This window comes from Labeo rohita, chromosome 16 (assembly GCF_022985175.1).
Source record: "Labeo rohita strain BAU-BD-2019 chromosome 16, IGBB_LRoh.1.0, whole genome shotgun sequence".
In the NCBI taxonomy this organism is placed as follows: domain Eukaryota; kingdom Metazoa; phylum Chordata; class Actinopteri; order Cypriniformes; family Cyprinidae; genus Labeo; species Labeo rohita.
The window spans coordinates 1,252,851-1,269,490 of NC_066884.1; the positions used below are offsets into that span (position 1 = coordinate 1,252,851).

The window sequence follows — 16,640 nt, forward strand, 5'->3', positions numbered from 1 at the left end:
CGGTATTGGTATTGGCAGGTATCATTCCGAATAATCGTTATCGGTATTGGCAGATATCATTCCAAATATTAGATCATCGGCATTGGTATAGGCAGATATCATTCTGAATAATCGTTATTGTTATCGGCAGATATCATTCTGAATAATTGCCTGTTGGTATTCATATAGGCTGATATCATTCCGAATAATCAATCATTGGCATTGGTAAAGGCAGATTCAATCTAAATAATCGGTAATAGTATCGGCAGATACTCTCCGCAAATATGTCTGTTTCCATTGTCAAAAGTTGTGAATGCTACCAAAATAGCGAACCGTACTGTACCACGTTTTTGGTGCCCTTCCGTTGGGGTACCTAGCACAGAAAAGGGTACCAAAAGGGTGGAGCTAAACTCACTGCAGAACATTGATTGGTTGACTAGAATCATCACTTGTGCGTGCTACAAAGGGATAAAGTGTCTTTTACTTGTTCCACTGTGCTGTTCATGCGTGTTGGGCTTATTTACATCGGAGTGCACAAACAAAAAAATATAAGAGTGTATTTTATAATTTTATATTTTCACACAAACAATAGCTGTTTCTCAATGTGCGCTCGTCTGTTCTTGTGGACTTGTGAAACGTCATTGCCCAAAACCTGCATCATTTTCAAAATATAATATTTTTTAGGCGAGAATGTAGTTGTTTAAAACTCAAATCTGCGCTTTATTTGTAAAGATAGCATCTATTTGAAAATTTGCTATGGCAATTTTGGAACTCCAGGCGATCACTGGGTGCTCAGTGCTCATGTATCCACCTAGAGCAGCCTTATCTCGGTTAGTCCTTCTGACATTTGCCGCTGGCTCTGATGTCTCTGTAGTGATTAAACATGAGATACAATTAGTTTTGGGTATATTAACAGGCAATCACTGGTCACATGAATCTATTATTTGTTCCTGGTCATATTGCTTTGGCTGAGCACAAAGTTATGTTCAACTTTATATATTTATTTTGAACTTTACCATAATACAGCACTGACTTTGTAGCAGACATTTGACTGAATTGTTTGCTTTTGACTTTATTTCCTCTTATATAATCCTCTTATACTTTGTACTTTTATAATGGCTATTATTGTTCATTAAAACTGACATTTAACCAAAAGAGGCAGAGGTGTGCTTATTGTCGCACTTCTTTCATACACCACGCCCATCAAGTAAGGGTACTGTTGGCGGTGGAAACGCAAGCTGGATCAGGATGTTAGGTCCCGAATTGTACCATACTGTACTGTAAATTGTAAAGTTTGCTGCAAGTGCAGCTGAAGTGGGGAAAGAAACTCATTTTGAGAAAGCAGCCTTAAAAGAAACGATTTGTAATAAAAATCTACAGACACAAATAGATAAAGTGTCATAAAATAAACACTTAAATGTGTATTTTGTATGTTTTCTTTCCACAACACAGTATGGAAAACCAAATAGCCCAAAATCTCAAAAATAACCAGTGCATGACGTGTTTTTGCCGGTAGTGTCTCACCACAAACTATAGTTCAGTTACTGCAAGTGCACATCAAGACTGACGGTGAATATTTTTTTTTTTCTCTTTTCTCTTTTCTCTTTTTTTTTTTTACAGGTTGGCACTGTCAGCCGTCAAGATGGGAAAAGGACAAAGAGGAGAAGGAGACGGGAACGACTCTTCATGTTTATTTAAATTATTTCATTTCCGGCCGGTGTGACCTTCCACGTGGGACTGAGAGCAATTCAGTCAGATCTGAGTTTTACCATCAGGAATGTTGTGTAACATTCCCACATCGACGGCATGTGAGCCACGTCCGGTTACATCGGGCTCCAAAAGGCAATTAATACGAACTGTTTGTGTATGTAGCTACCTATGTACGAATGTTTGTACAGTTAAATACGTGTCTATCTAAGAGAACAAACCAAATGCCCTCCCGCGTACAATCACGCATTAACGAGACCAAGCTGGCATTTCGCATTTCCTGAAATCTTCCACATCGTTGGCTATGATACGGTCCAGCTGCGCTCCCAATAAACGTGACAATAATTCCCACAGTAATAACTAGGGATGCACCGATGTATCGAACAATAATCGGTATCAGCCGATAATTATCTGCACTATCAGCCATCAACCGATTATTTCGAATCAGCTGATGACCGGGCCGATTTTCTGTCAATCAAAAGGGGGTGGAATAAAACGTCAGACAGCAACTTGTCTTGTGTCGAATTTAGCACTGTCCAAGTTAAAGCAATAATGATGCATTAACACACCGCCGTCAACACAGGTTCTATTTTGACCCTGTGAGCTTATGTACTGGTAATTATATGTTTTTTGAATAAATCTGTCATGAAGACCAGTTTTTATGAAAACCGCATTATGTGCAATTAAATGTATACAAACGTTATTATATCTGCAAATAAATAGCATTAAATATAGTTTTGCAGTTCATTTTAACCTCTAATATTATGTACCAAATGAGAGGCTCCCTGTATAGTTTACAGCATTAGTTGGGAGAAGTTTTTTTTTAATAAAACTAAATGATTTGTATCAGCAGATATCATTCTGAAAAATCTGTTATCGGTATTGGTATCGGCTGATATCATTCCAGATAATTGGTTATCGTTATTGGTAGAATTGGTAGATAGAATTCCGGATAACCGGTTATTGGTATCGGTATAAGCAGATATCATTCCGAATAATTGGCTATCGGTATTGGTATCGACAGATAGCATTCTGAATAATCGGTTATCGGTATTGGTATCAGCAGATATCATTCAGAATAATTGGCTATCGGTATTGGTATCGGCTGATATCATTCCAAATAATTGGTTATCGGTATTGGTATCAACAGATAGAATTCTGGATAATCGGTTATCGGTATTGGTATAAGCAGATATCATTCCGAATAGTTGGCTATCGGTATTGGTATCAACAGATAGAATTCCGAATAATCGGTTATCGGTATTGGTATCGGTTATTGGAGTCCCCAGATATCATCATGAATAATCAGCTATTGGTATCAGCAGATGTCATGAATAATCGGTAATGGCAGATGTCACTCTGAATAACTGGCTATTGCATCAGCTAAGAAATTAATATCGGTGCATCCCTAGTAATAACACTAATCGCACTGACGATGCGGTTGCAGCCAGACGGTGCACATTCACTCACTGCAGGGACTGCACTAAAGCAATGAACACCATCACTAACGGCAGGTTACTGCGAGTCTCGTGTACGTCCGTGTGCGTTTACATGTGCGTTGAGTGTTAAATACAGGCAATACGCTTGCACTGGTGCTACTGTGCATGAGAAAGAAATTCACTCGTCCACGTTTAGAAACGAATCTGTTTTCGCCGTTCCGTCCGAAGGCCCATGACAATCTTAGAACAAATTGCACTCGCTAACTGATCATTAAAACGGCCCAAACTTTACTTTGAACTGTTAGAGGATGTTCACACAAAACGTGCTGTTTTTTATTTTAATGTTTGTCTGCTAGATGTATTTTTACATTACGTTTATGCATTATGCTTTTAACCAACTTAAACCGAAATTTTAAATTTAAACCGAATTGGGTTCAATAGAAATCACCAAAAAATCATTCTGTGAAACAAAATTTGAATATTATTAATAGTTTTTTTTTTAATTGTAAATTAAACTTTTTTTTTTTTTTTTTTTTTTTTTTACAAAATGTGAAAATTATAAATGGTGTTTTTTCACATTTTCTTTAACATTTAAAATGTATTTTTTATTTTATTTTTTTATTTATTTTTTGTAAGCTTAAACTTTAGAAGCAACTGCAAGATCATAGGTTTGACTTCCAGCAAAATTCATATGCATGAACTCTCTGCCAAATGCATAATAAATGCAAATATCAAACAAAACCCACATTTACTTATATTTTATTTTTATTTTGAGTCTGAGCACCTGCCTTTAACCACTAAATGAGTTTAAACTGAAATGGGTCAAACTAAAAAGTTCCATTTGAAATAAAAAAAAATGTTTTGCATGCATGTTCATGACGCTAAATGAGAAATAGTCACATCAAAAATGTATTGTGGGTCAAAATGACCCAGAACATAAAAGAAGAGTAAAATAAAGGCTCAATTTTGCGTTCAAATTTTCTAGCTATTTATAAATGCAAGAATGCATTGTGTGTGAACAGTCCTTTACCATTTCAAACTGAAGTGTTGTTGATGAACTTCATGCATTTCTCAAACATCTTTTCGAGATGAAAGAGGTTGGCCTGAAGAACCTTCCCAAAGTGCACTACTCTCTGAATACTGACACTGCTTCTCCTGTTTATGTCCATCCATTTGGTTTCAGTACATAATAATATAATCTCCATCCGGGTACGGTATTTTCTCTTTCTGTCAGTATGTTGTAAAGTACCAACTAATTTTGTTCAATATAAGTGCAAGAGCTAATTAAACAATAGCAATGTTTGGCTCTGCACTGTTAACATGAATTGAAAGTAGAAGTAAAATAAGTTCAAATTTGTACAGTAAACACCTGTTTAGCAACGGATTATTTAATAAATCAGCAGCGAATGGAATGTGTACAGACGTGCATGACGTCCAGTGACACATCACGCCTTTGCAATTATTATACGGTACAAATCCAAACATGATCCGTTTTGATGACATTATTCATTTTTGTGCAAAATGAACTTGTTGATTCAGCTTTAGTCACAACGGTGTGACTGATGGTCCGAGGACTAGTTCAAGAGCAATGACATTTCTGGAATTTAAAAGGTCGACGCTTACCGCGAATGCACTTTTCAACACGTTTGCGCAACATTCCAGCTTATAAGGTCCTGGTTTGCACCTGTAAATTCGATCAGGCCACGTACACACTGCATAAGCTGATTGTCACTCGTAATTCTGAATTTGAGATGGATGGTTTAGTGATAATCATAGCAATTTCATTGCAACATTTGGACGTTTCATAAATTAGAAACATGATTACTAGCAGTCTAACCTGTTTCTGTGTGCTGTTTCTAACTAAAGAAATGTTAGAAAATGAAGACAGCACCCATTTCACTTATTATGCAAATTAAATAACAGTAAACATGCACTAAAATACAGCAAACGAAAGTGGTGCAAATGAGTGAATTCAGTAAATACACTGCAAAAAAATTGTTGTCTTGTTTTCCAGTGCAAATATTGACACATTTTTAAATCAAGACACAATTATTTAAGATACATAAAGATCATGAAATATCGTTTTCTGAAGAAATGATCAAAATTGTGTGTGGTTTTCTGCTTAAAATGAAGAAAAAAGTCAATGAGGTCAAAAAATAAACTTGTTTTCCCCTTGAATTAGGTTTTTTTTCTTACTAAAAGGCAATTGCAACTTTTTCGCAATTCTTAATTTTTATATTGCATAATTCATAATTTTTCTTGCAATTCTGAGAAGAAAAATGTCAAAATTGCAAGATATGAACTATAATAGTATATAGTATAATTCTGAGTTTATATCTTTGTGAGATAAAAATGTGCTATTACCTTTTTTATCTTTTTATTCTATGATGGAAACAAGCTTTCATAATTATTTCTTAACTTTGATTATTTTTTCAGGAAACAAGACTCAAGTATCTTAGTAATTTTGGAAAATAAAAGACAAAAATACTGAGTAAAAAAAGGATTGTTTTGCAGTGTATGTGAATACACCCGTATCAATCTGCAGTGTGAACGTGGCTTTTATTCAACTAACCAGTTTCTACATACATATTCTCAGAAATGAAGAGACTGTTTAAATGTTGCGACTATGAAGAGAGCTGCGATTCTGTCAAAAAGCAGCGTGATGGAGCCGCATTATTGCCTGGCTTTAAAGGACTCCAGCCAGTATTAGCAGCCCAATAATTATTTTCATGCGACGTGAATCATGTGAGAGCTCCTCCTGCCTTTGTGGAGGTGCAGCTTTACATGCAACATGCTGTAATTTATCGCCACTTTAAGGTATGTAGAGTCTCCTTTTTTGCAAGAAAAAGGGATGGAGAAAAGTAATAATAAACAATTATTGCACATTTAGCACTGTGACGAACACACAAAAAAGAAGAGACATCATGTTTGCATAATCATTGGCGCTCGCTTCAAACTTCGTTATTTGCTGAAGCCCGTTTCCGCCACTGAAGAAAAAAATAAAACAAGGTCATTGTGACTTTTTAACTCAAACAAGACTTTTTTTCTGGCAACTGCAAGTTTACATTTAGCAATTTAGACTTTTTTCTCACAATTGTGAGTTTATATCTCTTTTTTTTTTTCTTGCAATTCTGACTTGTTTTCTCAGAATTGAGATATAAACTCGCAATTGCGCGTTATAAAGTCCAATTCTGAAGGGAAAAAATATTTTCTTAAAATTGCAAATTTATCTCGTAATTCTGAGAAAAAAAGTCAGAATTGTGAGTTTCTATATTTATTTCTCAGAATTACAAGTCTGTTTTTCGCAGTTTCAACTTTGTTCTTGTGGTTGCAAGTTTATATTGCAATTCTGACTTTAGAACTTGCAATTATGATTTAAAAAGTCAGAATTGTCAGTATACATTTGCAATTATGACTATTTCTCAGAATTGTGTTTTTTTTTTCTTTAGAATTGTTTAAATCTCGCAATTCTGATTTTTTTCTTGCAATTTTGACTTTATAACATGCAATTGCGAGTTTCAGACTTGGTTATTTGTGGAAGCCCGTTTTTGCCACTGAAAAAAAAATAATAAAACAAGGTCATTGCGACTTTTTAGCTAAAAATTCTGACTATCTGGCAACTGCAAGTTTATATCTAGCAATTCTGACTTTTTTCTTACAATTGTGAGTTTATATCAGTTTTTTTTCTTGCAATTCTGACGACTTTTCTCAAAATTGAGATACAAACTTGCAATTGTGAGTTCTAAAATCCAATTCTGAGGGGAAAAAAGACTATTTCCTTAAAATTGAGTTTATCGCGCAATTTTAACTTTTTCCTCGCGGTTGCACATTTATATCGCAGCTCTGACTTTAGAAATTCCAGTTGTGAGTTTTTCGTAAAATTTCAAGTTTATCTCGCAATTCCTACTATTTCTTGCAGTTCTGACTGTATAACACCCAATTGTGAGTTTATATTTGGCAGTTCTAAGAAAAAAGTCAGAATTGCGAGTTTGTATCTCGTAATTTCAACTTTGTTCTTGTGGTTGCAAGTATATATCGCAATTTTGACTTTATAACTTGCAATTGTGAGGTTTTTATCTAGCAATTATGTTTTTAAAAAGTCAGAATTGTCAGTATACATCTTACTTACAGTTTTTCCTTGCAATTTTGACTTTATAACATAAACGTGAGTGTATATCTTGCAATTTTGATAAAAGAAAAATCAGAATTGCGAGTTTATATTTCACAATATTCTGGCTTTTTCTCGCAATTGTGAGTTTAAATCTTAATTTTTTTCTTGCAACTCTGACTTTTCTCAGAATTGAGATATAAACTTGCAATTACAAATTCAGTTCTGAGGGAAAAAAAAGACTATTATCTACTTTTTCTTGCAATTCTGACTGCAACATCCAATTGCGAATTTATATCTGGCAATTCTGAGAAAAATTGCGAGTTTGTATCTTGTAATTTTAATTTTTTTGTGGTTGCAAGACTTTATAAATTGCAATTTTGAGTTTATATTTTGCAATTATGATTTTAAAGTCAGAATTGTCAGTATACATCTTGCAACATCTTATGACTTTATTTCTCAGATTTGTGATTTTTTTTTTTTTCCCTCAGAATTGCAATTCTGAATTTTTTCTTGCAATTTTGACTTTATAACATGCAATTGTGAGTGTATATCTCAAGTTTATATCTCACAATTCTAACTAAATTCTGGCTAAATTCTGGCTTTTTCTTGCAATTGTGAGAATCTTAATTGCACGTTATAAAGTCCAATTCGGAGGGCAAAAAACTATTATCCTACTTTTTCCTGCAATTATACAATTTCCTGAGTTTATATCTGGCAATTCTGAGAAGTCAGAATTGTGAGTTTTTGTATCACAATTATGACTATTTCTCAGAATTGTGAGTTTGTATCTCGCTATTTCAACTTTTTTCTTATGGTTGCAAGTTTATATTGCAATTCTGACTTTATAAATTGCAATTGTGAGTTTATATCTTGCAGTAATGATTAAAAGGCTGAATTGTCAGTATACGTCTTGCAATTATGACTGTTTCTCAGAATTGCAATTCTGACTTTTTTCTCGCAATTGTGAGTTTATATGTTGCATTGCAAGATAAAGTTGCAATTACTTTTTTTGTATTTTTTTATTCAGTGGCGGAAATAGGCTTCCATAGTTAATGAATCAATATATAAATGTAAATGTACCATGAAAAGGGAACAGCTTTAGTTTCCCGGTTTGCTCTGCTATGGAATGTGCTGTCAATACCATGTTATTCTCAATTCATCTGTGAATATTTAATCTTTTTGTAATCTTTGTTATATACTAGGCTGTACATACAGTATATATAAGGAGGGGGCGAGACGGCGTCGTAAGAGGGTCACGAACGCCCCCTCGTCCGATTCGCATCCGTATATTCTCGTTGGGAAGCAGGCGTGGAGGTTGGACATGCATCCGCTGTGCTGAACACTGAATCTGTGTTTTCGCTTCACTTGCCTATATCTATTTTTCTTTTTTGTAAGATGCACTGAAATAATGCAGACTTTTGACGAACGGTTCCGGAACATAGACGTGTAACTGGTCACTTTATAACGAACGAAACTTAGACTATATTAGAGTAGGAATTGCATTATTTGTTAGAAACCTGTATGTAATGTTATTATGGAAGATGTAATGTCCTTCTGTAAATGTTGTTTATTGTTGTTTTACCTGAAACAAATAAAGTTTATTAATGCTTCAAACCAACCGCCAGCACTCTGCATTGATTTCAATAGAAGTTGGAAACGGCAAGTGACTCATTTTAAACTATATTCACAAACTGAAATTAAAAAGTAATGACATTTGCTTTTTTACACACTTAAAAAAGATGGAACCTTTAACATCAGTTAAATCTTTTCAATGCACATATAATAGAAAAGGTTATTTATATCATTGAGAAGCCAAAGATGGTTTAAGCTTTGTTTTTAGAAGCCACAAATCTGGGTGATTTCAATTTACATAATGGTTAATGGTCAAATTGCCTAATGACACAATTAGTGAATTTACACGCATGTTTTTCTTGTCATCTCTTTCTGGTTTGGCCAGTCCAGTCTGAGCTGAAATTAAAAGAAAAGTTCAGATGTCCTGTCTGAATTGGTTTAGCGTAAACGCTAGACATTTAAAACACAATACATGTGTTATTTACACTCTAATTAAAAGTCCAATATGAGTGACTGAGCTGGTAAAGCATTTCAAGTTCATAAATCAAAAATGTTACAAAAAAGACCAAGTGAAAAATGGCAAAGATTAAGTATTTACTCAGGCAGAAGTTGTTTTGTATTCAGCCAGTATCCAGACTCTTAGTGAAGGCTGTCTTTACATTCCCCTGTCAGAGCAAATCATGTTCCTCTCATTTCTCTTACAGACACTCACAGTAACCAATGGGAAGGCAGCAGTCAGAGCTGCACGTTAGGGACCGTCTCTGTTTTTTTTGTACGGCAAGCAGATTTTGTTCATTGACTTTATTTACTGTGCTGCACTGAATGAATATGAGAGCAGATTTGATGATTCAGGGTGTGATTTTACATTTAAATCTGTCTGTTCAATAGATGAGACACACATCCAGTATCCTGGAAATTTTATTTCTAGTGTTTCATCAACAGTCAACACAAAGTCCACAACAGTATAACCTGTTGAACAATCAGTCTTGTTTGCATTAGTGTCAAAATAAACATTACTCTGACTGAAGTCCATTAGTAAGAACTGTTTTGAACAGCATATTCACAGTACTTAAGTATATAGTGTGCATTTCTTTGAGTGTGGTCAGGTCATGTGACAATGCAGCAATATTGGACATAAGTATCACGGCTATATTTGTCTATATAGCAACAGGCAAAAATACATTGTATGGGTTAAAATGATCGATTTTTCTTTTATGCCAAAAATCATTAGGATATTAAGTAAAGATCATGTTCCATCAAGATATTTTGTAAATATATCAAAACTTAATTTTTGTTTAGTAATATGCATTGCTAAGAACTTCATTTGACCAACTTTAAAGGTGATTTTCTCGATATTTTGATTTTTTTTGCACCCTCAGATTCCAGATTTTCAAATAGTTGTATTTCAGCCAAATATTGTTCTATCACAACAAAACATACATCAATGGAAAGCTTTTTTATTCAGCTTTCATATGAATATATAAATCTCAGTTTCCAAAAAATGTCCCCTATGACTGGTTTTGTGGTCCACGGACACATTTATAATTGCATACTGTGTGTGTAGTTTCATTTGCAGCATAATGATTTTAGAAGTTTTAAACAGATTATTGTACTATGTATTACAAGGAAAATACTATTTTAATTGTTCTACTTCTATTTCATGTAGTTTGCTGTTCTTTGTTACCATAGTATTTGTGAAATCTACTAATTTCTGAGTTAAAATAGTTTCAAAGTAAATCATACACCTTTATGTCAACATAGCAAGTTAGTAGTTATATTTGTGAAGTAAGCAAGGTTTCACAAGTATTTAAAAAAAATAATATAATATCTAAAGTTAGCAGACGAGATTAATTTCATTTAACCACCTTGTCAACTCAAAGTGTGTACATTAATTGAACATTAGTCAAAAGAAATCCAAACACCTAATGTTTTTTAGTTTTTTGGTGGAAACATTGATAAATGTGACTCTGGAGCACAAAACCAGTCTTAAGTATCACAGGTATATCTGTAGAAATATCCAAGAATACATTGAATTTTTATGCCTAAAATGCTAAGATCATGTTCCATTAAGATATTTTGTAAATATATCAAAACTTAATTTTTGATTAGTAATATGCATCGCTAAGAACTTCATTTGGACAACTGTAAAGGTGTTTTTCGCAATATTTTGCACCCTCAGATTCCTGGTTTTCAAATAGTTGTATCTCAGCCAAATATTGTCCAATACTAACAAACCATGCATCAATGGAAAGCTTATTTATTTAGCTGGCCCAGGGTCACAAAAATATATTATGTAAAGGTAAAGTTATCAGATCAAACGCGTTTCATTCAACAAACCCGTTACGTCTAAAAACAAATGTTAAATGAACATTAAAAGAACATAAAGAGAACGCAAAACGAAACGAAACCCCAACGGCCAGTGTTTTTGAGAATAGTTCTCCCTTCTGAATTAATATTGGAGAAAACAAGTTGCTAAATGTGTATTATGTTTACGTTATATTCTATCTGCAGATAGAATGTGTTCCATTCAACAGCCCTATAAAGTCTACGAATGAACGTTAAAAGAATGTTAAAAGAACATTTAAAGAACTCCTGTCTTGTTGCTCTGATCTCTACAGTCAGCAGATATGATGCGTTCCGCTCAACAGCTCTATAAACTCGAAGCGCGAACGTTCAAAGAACGTAAGAAGAACGCAAAACGAACCGCATGCGAACGAAATCCCGACGCTCCCTAACGCGAGCCATCTGTCCGTGAAGCCCCGCCCGCGTTTCGCTTATGAACAGCAGACAGCGGGGCGCCTGGAAACAGGTTTGAACAGCTCACAGAAAGTCTGACACGACACAGCGCGACTCTTTATTCGCCTCAGACGCTCGGGTGGTTTTCTTCACGCGTTTGATCCGCTCGCGATCCGCGGAGCAGCGTCCGGGGCGCCGCTGCACTTTCCGAAAAGTTTCTGGACAAGGATAAATCAACAAAGGGAGTTGGAGGGGAGGAAGAGCGCTGGCGGGCGAGCTGGCTGTGAGGAGACAAACCGCAGAAGGAAAGTATGGCCGCGCGCGGTGCGTCTGCGCTCTTCCTGCTCGCCTTTGGAGTACTAGGAGCGAGAGCGCAATACGGAGACCGCGGCATGTCGGTTCCCGAGCACGGCTTCTGCCAGCCCATCACCATCCCACTGTGCACGGACATCGCGTACAACGAGACCATCATGCCCAACCTCCTCGGCCACACGAACCAGGAGGACGCGGGGCTCGAGGTGCACCAGTTCTACCCGCTCGTTAAAGTGCAGTGCTCGCCGGACCTCAAGTTCTTCCTGTGCTCCATGTATGCGCCGGTGTGCACGGTGCTGGAGCAAGCGCTGCCGCCGTGCCGATCGCTGTGCGAGCGGGCGCGTCAGGGCTGCGAGGCGCTCATGAACAAATTCGGCTTCCAGTGGCCGGAGAGCCTGGCGTGCGAGACGTTCCCGGTGCACGGCGGAGAGCTGTGCGTGGGGCAGAACACGTCCGAGCCGAGGACGCCCGTCAACCCGACTCCAGACGTGACCCAAGCGACGCCCGAGCACCCCAGGAAGGGCCGTTTTAAATGCCCGGCTTCGCTGAAAGTCCCTCCGTACCTCAACTACCGCTTTCTAGGCGAGGAAAACTGCGGCGCGCCGTGCGAGCCCAAAAAACTCCACGGGATGATGTACTTCAGCGAGGATGAGCAGAAGTTTGCGCGCATTTGGATCGGGATTTGGTCGGTTTTGTGCTGCGCGTCCACTTTGTTCACCGTCCTGACTTATTTGGTGGACATGAAGCGCTTTAGTTACCCGGAAAGACCCATTATATTCCTTTCCGGGTGTTACACGATGGTGTCCATCGCTTACATCGCCGGATTTCTCCTGGAAGACAAAGTGGTTTGCAATGAGCAGTTCGAAAACGAGTTCAGGACGGTGGTGCAAGGCACCAAAAAGGAAGGATGCACCATCCTGTTTATGATGTTGTACTTCTTCAGCATGGCCAGCTCCATCTGGTGGGTCATCCTAGCGCTCACCTGGTTCCTCGCCGCCGGGATGAAATGGGGCCACGAGGCCATCGAAGCGAATTCGCAGTATTTCCATCTCGCAGCGTGGGCAGTGCCGGCCATCAAGACCATCACCATCCTCGCGGTGGGTCAGGTGGATGGAGACGTGCTCAGCGGCGTCTGCTTCGTGGGCATCAACAGCGTGGACGCGCTCCGCGGATTCGTCCTGGCGCCGCTGTTCGTCTACCTGTTCATCGGCACCTCGTTCCTCCTGGCGGGCTTCGTGTCTCTGTTCCGCATCAGGACCATCATGAAGCACGACGGCACCAAGACGGAGAAGCTGGAGAAGCTGATGGTGCGCATCGGCATCTTCAGCGTCCTCTACACGGTTCCGGCCACCATCGTGATCGCCTGTTTCTTCTACGAGCAGGCCTTTCGGGATCAGTGGGAACAGACGTGGAGCGCGCAATCGTGCAAGACGTACGCGGTGCCGTGTCCCGTGCACAACCCGCAGATGAACCCGGACTTCACGGTGTTCATGATCAAGTACCTGATGACCCTGATCGTGGGCATCACATCTGGATTCTGGATATGGTCCGGAAAGACGCTTAACTCGTGGAGGAAGTTCTACACGAGACTGGCGAACAGCAAACAAGGAGAAACAACAGTGTGATTTACCTGCTTTTTTATATGATTCACCCCAACAACTGTTTAAAGAGACGCCCTTTGCGTTGTACATAAACATTGTGATGATTTTTTGTAAGTATATATTTGTATTTAAATCTCACTTGGATTTCTCGGATGTTCTTTTTTAAATCAAATCAACTTTTTTGGACAAACCGCATCGTTTTGGAGATTATTTATGCCTTTTCTCTTGGATTACTCTGGGTGGGGATCTGTTTTTTTAAGCCTGTATGTAAAACTGTGTCTTTTTATCGACATCAGTATTTCCACGGGCAAATATTCAAACTTTTTACATGCAAATAATGCAGAAATAATAATAATGTGTGTGAATCGTGCACCCAGCACTTAAGGCCGCGTATCATGGGAAAAATTGAGCTTTAAATTAAAGCTTTGTGACTGAGATCAGATGAATTATAGGACTGGAATGTTTTATGGAGGCTGAGACTAGGAGCTAGAACAAAAAAAAAAAAAAAAAAAAAAAAAACAGCAAGTACACATGGGGTTTGCTGGTCTCCTGGCCTGGGCTTGGACAGCAGCAATCTCAGGCTGTTTTAAGATGTAAAGTTAAGTGCCTTTTTCAGTTTGGAGCAGCATTGGGCTCAGGCCTGCACTTGTGTTTAACTCAAAGAAATGTATACATGTTTTTCTTCTGTCTGTAATGAACTTTGGTGATGTTTCTGAAGGGTTTGTGTTCTCTTTTGGCTCTTTTGCACAGAAGTACCTCTAAACATACAGCTAGAACAGGATGGATGGTGTTTGCAATGCACTTCTCAAATAGTTTGGTGTCTGTGTTGGTATCGTAACTAATCCATGATGTGAAAATTGGGATGAAAGACTTTCTGATGCATATGTGTAGCGATAAACCAATATATCAGCCGATAATTGTTCGTTCTGACATGATCAGCTGCCGTAATCATGAATGCTCATTCTTTGTATCATTTTCAAAATTTAACAGCATGCATTTTTTTCCCCAGCTAATCGTATTGATTTTTTTAAAGTAATATCGGTTGCATATCAGTCTGCGCTCTGATTGTCGGTATCAATGTCAGATATTAAAAAACCCACATCGCTCAAATAGTTTAATGCCTGTGTTGGTATTGTACCTAATCCATTAACATGATATGAAAATTGGGATGTAGACATTAGTGTAAGGGTAAACCGATATATCGGCCGATATTTGGCCCTTTTGAGATGATTATGCAGTGATAATTTGTTAATTCGACCAATGTTTGGAATGATCAGCAGCCGTAATCACGAATGCTCATTCTATGTATCATTTCCAAAATCTACCAGCAGGCCTCTTGATCAATAATGCTAATTTTTTTAGATAATTTTACAGATCTTTAAGTAATATCGGTTGCGTATCAGTCTGTGCTCTGGTTATTGGTATCAACATCAGCTATTAAAAGGCCCCACGTTGTTCAAATAGTTTAATGCCCATGTTGATATCATACCTAATCCATTAACATGATGTGAAAATTGGGATGTAGACGTTTGTGTAGCGGTAAACCGATATATCGGCCGATATTTGGCCCTTTTGAGATGATTAAGCAGTGATAATTTGTTAATTCGGCCAATGTTTGGTCCTTTTGGAATGATCAGCAGCCGTAATCACGAATGCTCATTCTAAGTATCATTTCCAAAATCTACCAGCAGGCCTCTTGATCAATAATGCTAATTTTTTTTAGATAATTTTATAGATTTTTAAGTAATATCGGTTGCATATCAGTCTGTGCTCTGGTTATTGGTATCAACATCAGCTATTAAAAAGCCCCACGTTGTTCAAATAGTTTAATGTCCGTGTTGATATCATACCTAATCCATTAACATGATGTGAAAATTGGGATGTAGACATTTGTGTAGTGGTAAACCAATATATCAGCTGATATTTGGTCCTTTTGAAATGATCAGCAGCCATAATCATGAATGCTGAATACTCATTATATGTATAATTTCCAAAATCTGTCAGCAGGCCTCTTGATCAACAATGCAATTTTTCTTTTTCAGATAATTTATCTGATTTATAAGTAATATCAGTTGTATATTGGTCTGCGCTTTGGTTATCGGTATCAACATCAGCTATTAAAAACCCCATGTTGCTCAAATAGCTTAATGCCCATGTTGGTTTTGTACCTAATCCATTAACAAATTGGGATGTAGACGTTTGTGTAGCAGTAAACCGATATATCAGCCGATATTTGGCCGTGTTTAGATGATTGCGTAGCGATAATCATGTCCGCTTGTCCTGTATTTAATTTCCAAAATCTACCAGCAGGTCTGTTAATGGATAATTCAATTTGTATTAAGATATTTTGAACTGATTTGTAAGTAATATCGGTTGCATATTGCTCTGAGCTCTGGTTATCGGTACCCCACATCACTCAAATAGTTTAATGCCCACGCTGGTATTGTGACTAATCCATGAACATATGTGAAAACTGGAATGTAGACTTTTTGGTGCATATGTGCAAAAATCACCCGATATATCGGCCAATATTTGGCCCCTTTGAGATGATCAACAGTGATAACCATGTCCGCTTGTGCTGTGCATCATTTCCAAAATCTACTAGCAGGTCTGTTAATGGATAATGCAATTTGTGTTCAAATATTTTTAATTGATCTTTAAGTAATATCGGTTGCATATTGGTCTGCGCTCTGGTTATCGGTATCAACTTCAGCTATTAAAAACCCCATATTGCTCAAGCACTACGTAAGAGTAATTCACATCATCCTGTTCATAATTTTTCAGGGTTAGCTGTGTCATCATGTGCTTTTTTATTTTTAAATGCCCTTTACTGAACATCAGATACTGTTTATTCTTGATTGTTGATGGCGATTATCTCATATCTCATGCGATTATCAAATGAATGTTTTTGTTTTCCCAAAGGAATCTTTGTTTAAGGGGATTACAGAAAGCACTGGTAGATCAAGGCCTGCTCTTAAACTCCTGTTTTTGTGAGATGCATTTGCATGGATCTGAGATGTATTTAATCACACTAGCATTGAAGCCTATATTACAGTTTTCTACACCGGTGACATCTGTTATTTTCTTCTTTCTCATACTTCTGCTTGTGATACTATCAAAAACCCTTTATATTTATAGACAATAGTTTATATATTATTCACTTCTTTAAAGAATAAACTTCAC

General features: G+C 37.3%; 2 protein-coding genes across 4 annotated transcripts in view; both read left to right on the forward strand.

Moving 5' to 3' along the window:
• cdk14 (cyclin-dependent kinase 14) overlaps nt 1-8,854 on the forward strand; it is a 230,623-nt gene extending 221,769 nt beyond the window's left edge. For all 3 annotated transcript variants that reach the window (XM_051132266.1, XM_051132268.1, XM_051132269.1), the window contains one exon: nt 1,600-8,854. The gene's annotated coding sequence lies outside the window, so the exon portion shown is untranslated. The remainder of the gene's footprint in view (nt 1-1,599) is intronic.
• Nucleotides 8,855-11,576: 2,722 nt separating this feature from the next.
• Nucleotides 11,577-14,559, forward strand: fzd1 (frizzled class receptor 1). The gene has a single exon (XM_051131827.1). It carries the CDS (start codon nt 11,856-11,858, stop codon nt 13,479-13,481), a length of 1,626 nt encoding a protein of 541 aa, XP_050987784.1. The 5' UTR covers nt 11,577-11,855; the 3' UTR covers nt 13,482-14,559.
• Nucleotides 14,560-16,640: the final 2,081 nt, after the last annotated feature.

Excerpts from the sequence above, each read along its gene's own strand:
- fzd1 (XM_051131827.1), top strand. The coding sequence starts at position 11,856 with ATGGCCGCGCGCGGTGCGTCTGCGCTCTTCCTGCTCGCCTTTGGAGTA.